At 37.6% G+C, this 13,657-nt stretch overlaps 2 protein-coding genes across 6 annotated transcripts; one reads left to right on the forward strand and one right to left on the reverse strand.

Annotated features, from left to right (window-relative positions):
• The first annotated feature begins 245 nt into the window (after positions 1–245).
• On the forward strand, positions 246–6,810 carry LOC104607926 (uncharacterized). Of its 5 annotated transcripts, none has more exons than XM_088902389.1 (3): positions 1,237–1,640; positions 1,736–2,341; positions 6,695–6,810. In XM_088902389.1, exon 2 carries the CDS (start codon positions 1,789–1,791, stop codon positions 2,338–2,340), a length of 552 nt encoding a protein of 183 aa, XP_088758515.1. In that variant the 5' UTR covers positions 1,237–1,640; positions 1,736–1,788; the 3' UTR covers position 2,341; positions 6,695–6,810. The 5 variants fall into 5 exon arrangements, with proteins under 5 accessions (XP_088758516.1, XP_088758515.1, XP_088758514.1 ...); XM_088902388.1 differs by lacking the exon at positions 6,695–6,810 and adding an exon at positions 6,341–6,687; XM_010273711.3 differs by lacking the exon at positions 6,695–6,810 and having other exon boundaries at positions 1,238–1,473; positions 1,606–1,640; positions 1,736–2,520.
• Positions 6,811–6,964: 154 nt separating this feature from the next.
• Positions 6,965–10,563, reverse strand: TBL22 (TRICHOME BIREFRINGENCE-LIKE 22). Its single transcript, XM_010273714.3, has 3 exons — positions 9,946–10,563; positions 9,557–9,840; positions 6,965–7,842 (listed from the first exon to the last, which is right to left on the reverse strand). Exons 1-3 carry the CDS (start codon positions 10,181–10,183, stop codon positions 7,090–7,092), a joined length of 1,275 nt encoding a protein of 424 aa, XP_010272016.1. The 5' UTR covers positions 10,184–10,563; the 3' UTR covers positions 6,965–7,089.
• Positions 10,564–13,657: the final 3,094 nt, after the last annotated feature.

A 13,657-nucleotide genomic window follows, 5' to 3' on the forward strand; every position in this document is an offset into this window, starting at 1 on the left:
ATAAAAAAAAACAAAAATTAAATGACTACCATATCCCCGACCCCAAATCTAACATGCCTAACCCTTCCCTTTTCTCAGCACTCACACCCAACCGACCACCTGTGGCGGTCACACCTATTGTGTCCGACAGCAATACACAGTGACCGACGGTGATTCACGGTGACTGGCGACGGCAGTGAAATTCATCTATGGCGGCAACATTGATTTTGCAGAAGGTCCAGCCGTCCAGCAGTAACAATTGCGATAGTAACAGGCCCGACGACCGACTTGCAGCGACGACCAGGCGATTTTGCAGGGGTTTCTACTTTCTAGCGGCAGTAACAATTTCAGGCTTGCAGTGGCAATCACCTGCCACCAAGCCCAAGCCCACCGTCACACCACCATTAGCGGAAGTGAACTGGTGAAGGACCTTAAGCCTATTTTTCTTACAATTAATAGATAAAGATAATAGAAAATGAAGCAAATTTCTCTTCAACTTGAGATATATACATAAATGTTTTACGAGAATCATATCAAGATCTCATCTCTTCGTTCTAGAAATTCACCCTAGGTAAAAAGAAAAGGAAAATGGCATTACTCCTCTGGCCTTGTTAATAATCATCAATTCCCCAAAAAGTTCGAACTTGTCAATCTCCTCATTCTAGAAATTCACCCTAGTAAAATGAAAAGGAAAACTGTATTGCTGTCATTGATTCCCCAAAAAGTTTGAACTTGTCAATCTCTTCATTCTAGAAATTCACCCTAAGTAAAAAGAAAAAGAAAAGGAAAACGGCATTGCTCCTGTGGCATTGTTAAGAATCATCAACTGAAGTCATCAATTCCCGTCAATCTCTCCAAAAAGTCATTAATTCTGTATTTTTTTCTGTTTTTATTTTATTTAATTTAATTTTTTATTATTTATAAATATATTTTTAATTTTTAATTTATTTATGACATTACAAGCCGAACCGTTCAACCCAGATGGTTGAATCGCTTAACCGAAAACCGGTTCCCTAACCGATTCTGTTTCCAGTTCGTTTTTAAAAACCTTGCATTAAGAAACAAAAAAAAAACAGAACAGCAGAAGACAGGAAAAACAAAAGAAGCAAACAACCCAAGACACTGAAAGAAAAGAGGAAAATAAAAGACACAAACTACTACACTAGTTAATACTTTAAACTGGAAAGAATAATTAAAGTGACGTATTAGTTGGTGGTAATAATCAGTCAACTTTTTTGGTATTTTATTTTGCTCTATGAGGCTACACAACGGAGGTGAGATGGCCCATCCTAAACCCATGACTCCCCCCACTCCCAACAACCCTGTCCCTGGTGCAGGCGGGATTCCATCGCAAGTCGCCGCTATAAGCCAACAACCAGGCGGAGACCTTAGCAACTAACCAGTTGTCGATCGGATTTTGGTGTTGGAATAAGAAACCTTTACATTATTCTGTCTCTTTCTCTTACGAATTTTCCCTATGACGATGTCCCCTGTGTGAGTCTTCTGACCATTCCACTTAAATCAAAGAATCCCACACCTCTTCAATTGATCTTTATCGCTTAATTATCGGGTTCCTTCCTTTTATATCTTCCTTTTCACTCCTCTTTTGGTCTACACTTGTTGCAGTGGAAGCTGCCCTTCGTTCTTTTTTCAAAAATTCAGTTGGGTTCTTCTATCTCTATTTCATCTCAACTACGCGGCTCTCTTTGTCGTATGCTTTTCTTTTGTTGAATTGACGCGTCATTTTTTTATCCAGGTCTATAAATTTCGTTTATGGGTTACAAATTTTCTGAGTTCTGAATCGAGAAAATGGCACAAGGCTATGGAGTTGAGCTATACTTCGACCCTGCACTGGAAAATCAGGTCTTGAAGGCTTGGAACGTCCTTGCTCGTCGCCAGATCAGTACCCAGCTTATTGAGATGGAATCTCGGCCACAAATTACTCTTTTCTCTAGCCCTACCCTCGATCCTCCAAAACTGGAAAATGTTATGAAGAACTTTGCTTCGAAGCAAGAACCGTTGCCTTTGTCATTTTCTTCCATTGCAAGTTTCCCCAGTGAGAACAATGTTCTCTTCCTTGCTCCAACACCTTCTTTTTCTCTCCTTCAATTCCACTCACAACTGTGCGACGTACTGAAGAAGGAGGGCATTGAAATCGGTGAGGAGTACAGCCCAGACTCTTGGGTTCCTCACTGCTCAGTTGCACAACAAGTTCCAAAAAATCGGATGGCCGAGGCTTTTGCTGTGTTGCGGGACTTGAAATTACCTGTTACTGGGTATGCAATGGACATTGGGTTGGTAGAGTTTTCGCCAGTTCGTGAGCTCTACTCATTTCCCCTTGGAAATGCGTCGGATGCATGAGGTACCAGATGGGATTTTCTTCATTTTTTTTTTATTTCCTTTTTCTTTGCTTCTCAGTTTCTTTGAGCTCCAGACTCTAGTTGGTTACATGTAAAATGAGGAAAACGGCTGACTTCCTGAAATTGCTATTTACGAAATTTAGTGGCATGCACAATGGCTGTGGAAAACGAACATTTTTTGAAAGTATGTAGGAATTTTAGGAAAATAGTATTTTTTTTAAGATTTTCCACAAGTCATTTTCCTAACAGAGGTTAGACCTCTCGATTCATATCCTGCAACTCTTTTTTTTTTCAATTATTCAGGTTTTTTTTCCAAGTTAAGCAAAACACCAGGAAACAAACTAGGAATATGACTCGGTTTCCTATTGATTGTCATTTTCCTAGGAAATCCTTCATTTTTCATGCAACCAAATGCAGTCTATATTCATAATTTTTTATTCACATACATTGCTGTTGTGGGAAAGAGTAGTTTATTATGAATAGTGCTTCTTTTTCCTGGTTGGAAATGTTGATGACATTTTTCAAAGGATGGTAAAAGAATGATGTCATTTTTTTAGTTAAATTATACATCTTTAGAAATTTTAGTGCAGTAGTTGCAACCTATGGACAATTTAGGTTCGTGGATTAGGATTATAAATGAAGTTGCTTCTGTGAAAACTTCAGTGAAGAAATATACTTCATAAAGACATTCCTACAAAAGCCACTCTGATGTGGTGTATGTATCATAACTTCCCTTAACTTCTAGCTACCTCCAATGACCCCCTGTCAGACACATTTATAGGTAAGATACCTACCTTTCTCAAATCACAGCTAATAACCATAATAGAATTCTTCCACATGCACCATTACTAATTTTTAAGGACAGACTCTAACCGACCAATTCACCTCCTTAACAAATTTTGATATGACCAAGATAGTATAAAGACAACAGAAACAACAATGCCAGAAATAAAATAGTGCAAGCCAACTAGCAGGGCTTCATTACTGAAGCTGTAAAAAGCTGAAACTTGTGAAGGTTTGACCAATAGCCCACATACTATTTAGCAATTAAATCAAGGTAAGTTAATAGGAAAGCAGAAGAGTAAGGAGGGGGAAGCACTTTCTTCAAAAAGCTTCTATAAACAAGGGGAAAAAATCAGTGCAGGCTTTAGAGAGTTATTTATACGGAAAACCAATTTTAGCAGAAGACGGGAACAGTGGCTAGAGAGAGATGACAAAAAGGTTTGACTAAGAAAGCAATCAATACAGACACCTTTAGGTAACCCATCCGACCTAATAGAAGAAAATGCATTATTCAGGAATTCTCTCACCCCAAAATATCCCATAGGCTCTGCCATTTCATAATATATCTCCAAAGTCCTCCAATAACATTATCATCTTTCAAACCAAGTTGCATGTTCAATTCAAATTTCCAACCAAAAATAATCCTGATCCTAGTGGACCTTCAAGGATCCATAGGGAGAGGCTGTTTAGCAGAATATAAATTTTCAGAACAAAGATTGTTTTTTTTTTCCTAAAACTCACCCAAAATCCATCCGAATTATGTAAACAGAAAAACTTCCAAAGGATAGGTATGATCAACTCAAAAAAATTTCAAATTAAAAACTATTTGATAGAAAAGAAGACAAAGGAAGAGAATCATAAGAACTCCATGTTAGAGGTGACATAGAGGTGGATGTGGATAATCTTCTGCAGTTGAAAGATCAGAATAAGGGTTGGGGGTGTCGGTGCTGATGTTAAACTCCCACAAAAGGCCATGCCTTGTTTCTTAAGATCGTTACAAGTGCTGCCTCTGCTGCAAAAACTAATTGATGGAGAAAAGAGACACAGCTGGAGATAAGAGATTGGAGATGTCAGTAGACTCAGTACTGATGTTAACTCCCACAAAGGTCATTGTCCTGTTACTTGAGCCCTGCTACTAATGCTGCCTCTGCTGAAACAACTAATTCATAGAGAAAAGAAAGATGAGAAAGGTGCTGTCTTTGATTGCAGGATACCTGTTACAGTCAAAGTCTGTACACAAAGAAGAGGCAGAGGTATGAAAATGGTAGCTTTGCTAGTTAGCTAAGCATTTACCATTATTGAGAAGCTCAAGCTTTACTTGTTCATTATCATTGTCTGTTTATTCTGTAGATCCCTGCATTTATCTTTGTAAAACTTCTTCTTGAGTCTCACACAATCAGAGTAAGAGAGAGAGAACCAAACTCTTTGTCCACTATTAAGTGGGATAATGTTGGTCAATGATATGGTGAATGGATAGAGTCGAAGCTAGGATCTTGCATACTGCAGGCAGAAATAAATTGAGCCTGTGGACTAGGACAGGCACATTTCCTGGAGGTTCAGCTATGGGACAACTGTTAGGATATTTTGGGTAGATGGGTTTAAGAGACCGAAAAGGATGGGGGCACTATAGTAATAACACAAATTGTGTTTGTAATTTAATTGAATGTCTGATAGTGGGGCCTTTGGAGATATCTTAAAGTAAGAGAAAGTTTAAGACATTGCCATTGAACTAAGGAGAGGTTTTAGATAATTTTCCTTTTTATTAATATTATACTGATTAATAATGTAAGCATCTTATTTGAATTTTGAAAAGATATCTTTGTTGTTTCTCATAAATTTGATGCCTAAGAAGAGTGGCTTGAATTGACTCTTAAAGTGGAGGATGATCGTTTCAATTTTTGCTCCCTCATTAACTGAAATTTGGGTGATGATAAAACAGTTAAAAGAGGATACGTAGTAATTGGAGCCAAATTGTAGCTTGGTTAAATAACAAATATTGGTAAAAGGATTTTTTTGGGAGCATGGAAAACTGATGCCACTTTGCTACAACTAAGAGTATGCTTATTATTCACTTCCATCTTCTTGAGTTGTATGTATTATTGTGTTAATTTTCTACTTGTATTTGTAGCAATGTTTTCGAACCGCCGTTGACCTTGACAGTCAGACCATTTGGCCTGGGAGCCGTCCAGGCAAGCGGTTCCGTTCTACCCCAAACCCAGTCCCTAGCCAAAAACCGTTGAATTGGTCAACAACCCATTGACCCAGGTGGTCAAACCGTCGACCCGTTCAATGGTTTTTGGCCATTTTTTATTTTATTTTTTTTGTCAAAACGGGCCATCCATTAAACTGGACAGTCAAACCGTTGACCTGGAAACCAGTGGCCAGAATGGTTCCAGTTCGGGTCAGTTTTTAAAACATTGATTTGTAGTGATGGGATGCTCATTATGGTTGACTTCGATTTTCTTCATTTGTTTTCATGAGCATTAAGTTTCTGTCTTTTACATTTTTTTGGCATCTTTAAAACTTTTTTTTTTTTTGAGAGAAAGAATAACTGAGTTGATTAAGAAACAAAAGAAAGGTACATGAGGTGTTGTACAAGAGGAAACCCAAAACAGAAATTACAAAGGCAAGTTTCTGTCACTGTAAAAAACTTCCCTGAAATCAATTATAAAAAAAAAACACTTCCCTAAGAGCGCCAGATCTGGCAAAACTATCAGTGAAATGGTTCAACTCCCTAGGAATCCAGATGAGCTTCACAGTCATGGAACTCAAAATGTCTCTTGTCTCCATCAGAAAGTGAGCAAGCCTCCAAGGACCACTATCTTTCTCCTAGCCAGTTTATGGTGCGAACTGCTGAGTGCTGACAGAATCTCCTTTGAAAGCTAGAGTAAACAATCCCTGTTCTTTTGCTATACGAAGTCCAGTAAGTGCAGATAAAACCTCATCCTTTGTGGAATCAGTAATCCCAGTGGGTCCACTGAAAGCCCACCGAATGCTTTCCATCTCTACACCTCGAATTCCAGCTGTGCCGGGATTTCCCAAAGCACTACCAACTACTGTCTAACCATTCTGCTATTAGTTGGATACCTTGCTACACTTCAACTAAATTGAAAAGTTTCTTATTTTTTATTATTTCTTTTATTTTCTTTCAAAAGGAGTTAAGTGAATTCACTGGTTCAATTGAAATGGACTTGATTGAGTGCATCTTGCTTAACTAGGTCTGAAGGACTGAATTGGCCTCCTGCTACTTGATTGTGAGTTCTATTCTAAAGCCTGGTCCCATTAGAGTTTTGGATGGCAACAGCTTATCTTGAAGGGCATCTCATCTCCTATAGATATTTAGCCCATTAAAGGGCTCAACAAAAGGGGTGTCTGCTTTTGCCATTCACGGGAGTCTATAGAGTGAGAAATAGGTGTATTTTTTAAAGGCAAGAGGTACCTTGAGATAGATTTGATTGGGAAAAAGGAACAAATGATCCAACTTTAGTTCTTAATTTTAGAGGCGGTCGTGATCTTAATTCCTCTTTATTTTTGCAGCCAAGTGATAGACATTATATTTGCTGTTTCTACAGGGGACTGTATATAATTTTGCACAAGGCATATTGGTACAGGGCACATCACCTTATTTTTGATATATCATATAATGAAACAATTCATACTTTGTTTATCAGAAACAATGTATGTTAATCATTTGTCTTTTCCATGGAATTTGTGAAGCATGAGTAGGAGGTTTTCTGTTAATGGCTTGCAACGGCCCAGGCCCAAAACATTACATGGACCTAAAGATAAAAGAGGGTTCTATCAATATAGATACATTTAACCAGGATCATGAAGTAAATTAAATTAAATTTGAACGAACAAAATCAATCTCTTTGTTACCAACAACTGAATGAATTGAAGGCTGGTTTACAGTATATATGATAGCATCCGTCCCTATCCCTTAATCAAGGGTCATCCTATTCAGCAGTCAACTCAGCACTGGCATCAAGAAATCATTCCAGGCGTCGATGGGTCCCGGCAAACACCAATGAACACAATCATTGTAACCTTCCATTCCTTTGTTGTTCCAATGGGACCCAGGGTGTCCATCAGGCCTCATCAACATTGCCCTGGTCACATCCAATGCCTTAAACTTGTTCCCTCTCTTCTCTCCCTTCTTTCTTGCTCTCTCAACCTCTTCCACCTGGATGGTCCTGAGTTCCCATTCCGTACCGCCCAAGTTCAACCCTACTTCACTTAAAGGGCTTGTTCTATTACAATTCCCTCCTGTGTTCCACGTCCCATTCTCAAAATGAGAAGGTGAGAAGGTCCTTAGCAGAGTTACCAGGTTCCTACACTCCTTACAAGCATTGATGAACTTGAGTGTAGTCCGAAACGCCATTCGAATGGCAAACCCCAGCCCAAGATCAGTGACATTCGGTTCATTGCAGAAGACACATCCAATTAGCATGTCACCCTCATATAAGTAGTTCTTTCGGAAGAACCAGTGAGCTTCAGAGACGATGGCATAGTCCACTCCGGGAAGCTTGTCGGCCCATTTCCCGTCGACCTTGTCAAGATGCAGGTCGAACACCCCGGAGAGTGACCCGTTGATCATTCTCTCCTCTCCCATCACCAGGAATTTTGTCCACAAGACCATGAGCGTGAAGCTATAGGAAGGAAAGTACCATGTGCGAAATCTATCTTCCACATCCTTGTACGTGTCTGTTGGAGTCTCCTCCTGCATGCAACATTACATACATTGTCATTGTCATAATAACATACTAGGAAGTGGGAAACTTTCTCTCCCTCCCTCACAGTATCGCCCATCCCTATGTCGCCCATCTCAAAGATCACCCCTCTCTCTCTCTCTCTCCACATTCTCTTCGTAATGAATGTTTTCTCTTTGTCTGTATCTCATTCTCTTATTTTTTTTAATGGTTTTCACATTTTTTTATAAAGTATTTACGGTTTTTAACTTCTTTTACCAAGTCAATAGATGATTGTAACTTACTGGGTTATTGGGATAAAATGGACCTGCGATGATAGATGAACCGGTTCAACTGTTGGGTGGGTCAACGACAGGTTAAAAACATTGGTTTAAACCACTGCCCACCCGCTATAGGTGGAAAAAAAAGAAAAAAGTCATAAAAGAATTAGGGACAGATTACAATTACATCCTACAAAAGCAATATATGTTCACACTACAGATGAAAGAGGTTAAGAATTCCTGGGTCCTAGCCATAAAAGAACTAAGTTAAAAAATAGTAATAATAAAACAAGAACCATATTTATTTACTATAAGAAAAAAGTGACACTAAGAGAGAGAGAAAAAAAAAGTGAGATTTTCTTTTATAAAGTAAAAGGGTATCTTCTTTGGTAAATGTGATTTCTTTATTTTATGGTCCATTAGGATCATAAGACATGATTATTAAAGCAGAACGAGTCAATGGCTCTTGATCCCAAATATCGTGAATCGTGATCTCTCAACAGTAAAGACTTCAATCTGCATTGTTGTTCTACAAATGAAAATCATGGTTTTTATCCCTGCAGAAATACAATTCTGGGTTGATTAGTTTACGTTGTCTAAATACACATCCTCCAATACGTCGACAACTACCATTGGCAATTGGCTATACATAATCGATATGTAAGTTTCAAGGAAGAAATTAAGCTCCAAGGTATTATATTATATGATTTATCATATCTTTTCACATTCATCTATTATCTAGTTTATTGTATTAACGTGTCAACAATACCATGCCTACCGGATGGCCTGATATTCAACTGCCTCACTAATAAAACCGAATTTCAGCTTTAGTCATTAAGGAATTCACAATCTCTTTGATAACTTTTTTTCGTTAAAACACAGAGCAATAATTCATTCAGTTCAACAATTTCAATTGTTATCAAATGGCCTTTGTCTATATTTACTCAATCAAAGAAAACCATACAAGTAATTCAGTGAGAAACGAAAGAATAGCATGATCAAATAATTACTGAAACATTCCATAGGTGTTACAGGTTGTGTTTTCTCTTTGTTCTTTCCCTTTTTTTTTTGTTTGGTGTTGGGGGGGTTAAAGCAAATAAACCCTAAAATTTCTCAATACAGGTGAGTTGGCAGATAGCTTATCATTCTGTTATCCAACCTTACAGTGGTGTTTTGAACTCTCAAATTTTAAAATTTGCATCTAACCAAATTGGCTTGCATTACTACAAGTTTCACATCAGGTTAAAAGATTACGAGAATCATGTTTTAATCTATCTAGCTAATTTTAAAGTAGATGACATGATAAAAATAGCCTATAAAAATAATGATGGTGATTGGTGACAGCCGCAAGAATTCTCGTGGTGATGAACTAAAGGTGCCAAACAATGCTTAATGAATGATAGCAGGCAGAGAATTAAGAGCAGTTACTCTTATGTATACGTACGAGAGAAGAACTGAGACTTACTTGAGATAAGAGACAGAGAAGCGATTCCATTTGGTTCCGAGCAACCGAGTCTCCAATAAATGCTAATTTTTTCCCTCGAAAAAAAGTCAGGAAGGTCTTTGGATCAAACCTTGGAAGTTCGCATTGATCTGGCTTCCATCTCCAGTACACAAAATCGGAATCCTTCCTGCCATACTTGCCGCAGTTCTTCGAGTCGGGTATGGTAGGACAACTCCAGTTGGTATAAAGCGATCCTTGCAGGTCTGGAATCCATCGACCCGTGAACAAGTCGCACTGCTCATCGTCTAGACAACATATGCACAGAAACCATAAAAATTCATGAAAAAAGAAATAAAGAAGAAATGGTTACAATACAAACAAGCAGGGACGACGGGTTTTTAAGTGTGTACACTTATTGGATTTGACGATGAGAACATTTTGACTGGGTTGTTCTTCTTGGCGCCTAGTGGCCCTAAAAAACGGATTTGGAGAATACAAAAAGAAGAAGATGAAAATGGAGGTGAAACACAGCAACCATAATAGGAAAAACCCTAATTTCCCTGTGTTCATGCATCTGTCTTTCTTGAGTAGATGGCGAAAGAATTCTAAGGTTATTGCAGGAGAATTCATCTTCATTTTCATCCTCATGGGGAGAGGGAGAGGGAGAGGGAGAGAGAGATGTGTCGCATGGAATATGAAGAAGCCTTCAGCCTTGTTTTGAGTAGATTTGCTTTGCCTTAATTAACAAAGGTGACGTAAGGGTAGATTCTCTGTAACCCCGCTTGTGTAGGAAGCATGGAGGTCGTGAAGGAAGGAAGGGAGATGAAAAGGGAGGGTGGTGAGTGGTGACAGATCACAGACTGACAGTAGGGCGAAATTTAACGCTTGCCGCGTCATTGGCACACGTGGATTCAGTTGATGGTGGACGATTGCATGGAATTCTGTAATGGGGAGCTTTATTCTTGCCCTGATTCCACGGCGTAATCTTCTTTCTTAGTTTGGAAATCTGGAAAATGCACTTTATTGGACTCTCGCTCTCGCTCTCTCTCACGCACCCTCCGGGCTCCAGCTATGCTTGGTTGATTATTTATTTCATGGTTGAAGTCTGACGAAAGGGGGTTTTGATCATACACGTTAAGAGTTTGGGGTTGGGGTTATATGTCATCCATCCATCTATGTTTTATGACGGTCAATTATTACTTTATTAGGGTAGGGTGTATTCACTGCCAGCATAAAATAAAAAAATTGTAGTCATTATATTGACTGCATTAAATTAAATTTAGATCACAACCAATTACATTATAGTCTGTTTATTTTTTATAAATTATATTTTTTTCGATGTATTTATCATCTTATTCAACCAATTATGTCTTATAAATTATTAAAAAAGTTATTAATACAATATTATATCAACTATCAAATTAATTTCTCTGTCCCAAATGAATTCTTATCACAAGATTTTCTCTACACATGAAGTTATGCTTACCCGGCCCTAAATATAAATCTGGTGAAGACTCCATTTTGTATTAATACATAATAGTCTTATCAATAAAAAAAGAAATTCTCCTTGTATTATTTAATTTATCTTTATTATTCCAATTGGAATTTAGCGTCTTACAATCATGCTGCTTAAATAGACAAATATTAATTAAATAAATATAAAAATTAAGGAGAAATTTTTTAAAATACAATTAATTAAATTACCAAAGCAAAAGAAAAACACATTTCATTTTCAATGAAGCTCTCCTAAACAATGACAACCATCAATGGAAAATACCAATATTGATTGCCTAAAACCAAAAAGAAAAAAAAAAAAAAAAACAAAATTAATTTTAAAAGTGATCGGGCAGTAGTTGAAAACAAATGGAACCTAGTGAGAATGATCAGTTCGCATTGAAAGAATTCTTTTTAAAAAGATTTTGGTCCGGAATCCCCAATTGTAACGGAAAATTTAGAAGAGCCCACTGCTCACATCAGTAACTTCGCCAGAAAATTAATGGGCCGGCTTCAAACGTGATGGATATTGAGAGAAGATGAAGATCTATCAAGAGATGCCACCTAAAAGGGAGGCATGCACAAAGTAATCAGCATGATCACATGCCATTACACAAATTTAATTGATTCATGCATCATTTTCACAGCTCAGCTTTTTGACTACTCTCCATATCTTTGCTTAATTAATTTAAAACTACAGATTTTGCTTTAAGAATTTAAACTGATTTTTAGGCTCAATTGACCTTGAGAGTGGGAAGTTGGAAGCATTTGATGGTGGGTCTTGACCATCACAATCCAAAATTGACTCGTCATTAGCACACACGAATAAGCTAGATATTCTTACAAGTAGTACGTTCTGATTGGGCCATTTGGCAAGATTCAACTGCTACCTATTGTTGAATTATGGATTTCATTATTTTATTTTCATGTTCATTTTATGGAAACATTACTTGCGGCAAGCCTGCATTGATAAAATCTTGGCTTCACAGGCCTAGAATAGTGAATAGTGTTGGGAGTTGCTGTGAAGGTTGGGTCACTGTTCTGCTCCAGCCCAGTAGCCCACTCCTCCCAAGGCCTAGACGAATTAATTATACGTGCACATGGACCCTGCAAATTGAGCCCATTATTCTTTACAAAATAGGCACATGGTCCTCTCTCTCTCTCTCTCTCTCAACGCTATTATATTCCTCTGTAGGAGTTCTTACGTTTAAATATGCTGTGAAAGAAATTTGTTTTTTGTTTTTTGTTTTTTATTTTTTGGAAATCTACAAGTAATTTGCAACTAAGGCTGCATTTGGAAAAGATGCAAATATGTAAAGTGTAAAATGGATATAAATTGCAAAATTAGGTTAGTTTTACACTGATAAATTTACCTTCTTACCAAACAGATTTTTAACTGTAATGGATGCAAACATGAATTCCAATAAAGCAAATGCTTTTCTTTTTTTTTTTATCAAAAGCCTACTTGAATGCAAATTTACTTCTTTTCTATTGATATACTTTTACATCTTATTATCAATGTAAATATGCATTGGTCTGTCATTTGTCAATGCATAAATGTAATATTGCCAAACACGGGCAAAAGTGATCCAGAGTACAAATTTACCCTGAACCGGGATTTACACTCCATTTGCATCGTTTCCAAAACGCAGCCTAAGGCTGAGTTTGGAAAGAGAACAAATACAAATATATACAGTACAAATACATACAAAACAATACAAAATACAAAGTTTTTTCACTCTACATATTTGCATTTGTACTCCTTCCAAACTGAGCCTAAAAGGTTAAAAAGAAAGATAAAGATATATAGCTCTTTAATGCGTTATCAGTATATAGACTCTATACAAAGCCAAACCTAGACCAAAATTAATAAGACGCCAAGCTTGGGGCTGGGCCCAGGCTCTGCGGGCTTGAAGGTTGAACCTGGGTTGCAATTTCCATCCCATGGGCTGGGCATGACCCAATTAAAGTCTGGCTCATGTGCACTACCATTCCATTTCACTTGTATGTTATTATTTCCAACGATTAATACTGAAAAGATTAGCAGGATATTAGGGCCTTGTTTGTTCTTTGTTTCTGCAAATCGGCTATTACAGTAAATTCATAATACGCACAAATCCATCCTCTGCTGTATCCTGCATGTTTTGGTTTATGGTCTCTAACACTAGCAAGTAAAATCGTGGATCTGAGTTTCATCGTTCTTATCTTTTCTCAATGTTCGGGTTAGGGTTGAGAAGTTCGTAATTCAGATTGTATTAGCGTTGGGACTAAGGTGGCCGTATGACAATGGCTGAATATATTCAACTGAAAGACAATGCAATAAACCATTCAATTGAGCTACAGTACAATTCCAGCGGTTATAATCCAATGCCACCACCGTATGCAGCTCTTAAGGCACAGCACAGTTTGTTTCTCAGGGTACGGTGGCCTGAGAATCTTTTTGAGTTTGCAATAAACAAGGTTTAGAAATTAGAATCCCTAAATTTTGCAGTAAAAACATTCAATCAAGTTGATGGTTTCGATTTTCAAGGTAGGACTCCTTTCGCCTCTCTATCTCCATTTGTTTATTTCTCTATTATTCACTACATCTATTCAGGTCGAGTTCTAACACCATCCAGCACTTTTACC

This window comes from Nelumbo nucifera, chromosome 4 (genome assembly GCF_055504915.1).
Source record: "Nelumbo nucifera cultivar China Antique chromosome 4, China Antique-T2T, whole genome shotgun sequence".
NCBI classification, from domain to species: Eukaryota; Viridiplantae; Streptophyta; class Magnoliopsida; order Proteales; family Nelumbonaceae; genus Nelumbo; species Nelumbo nucifera.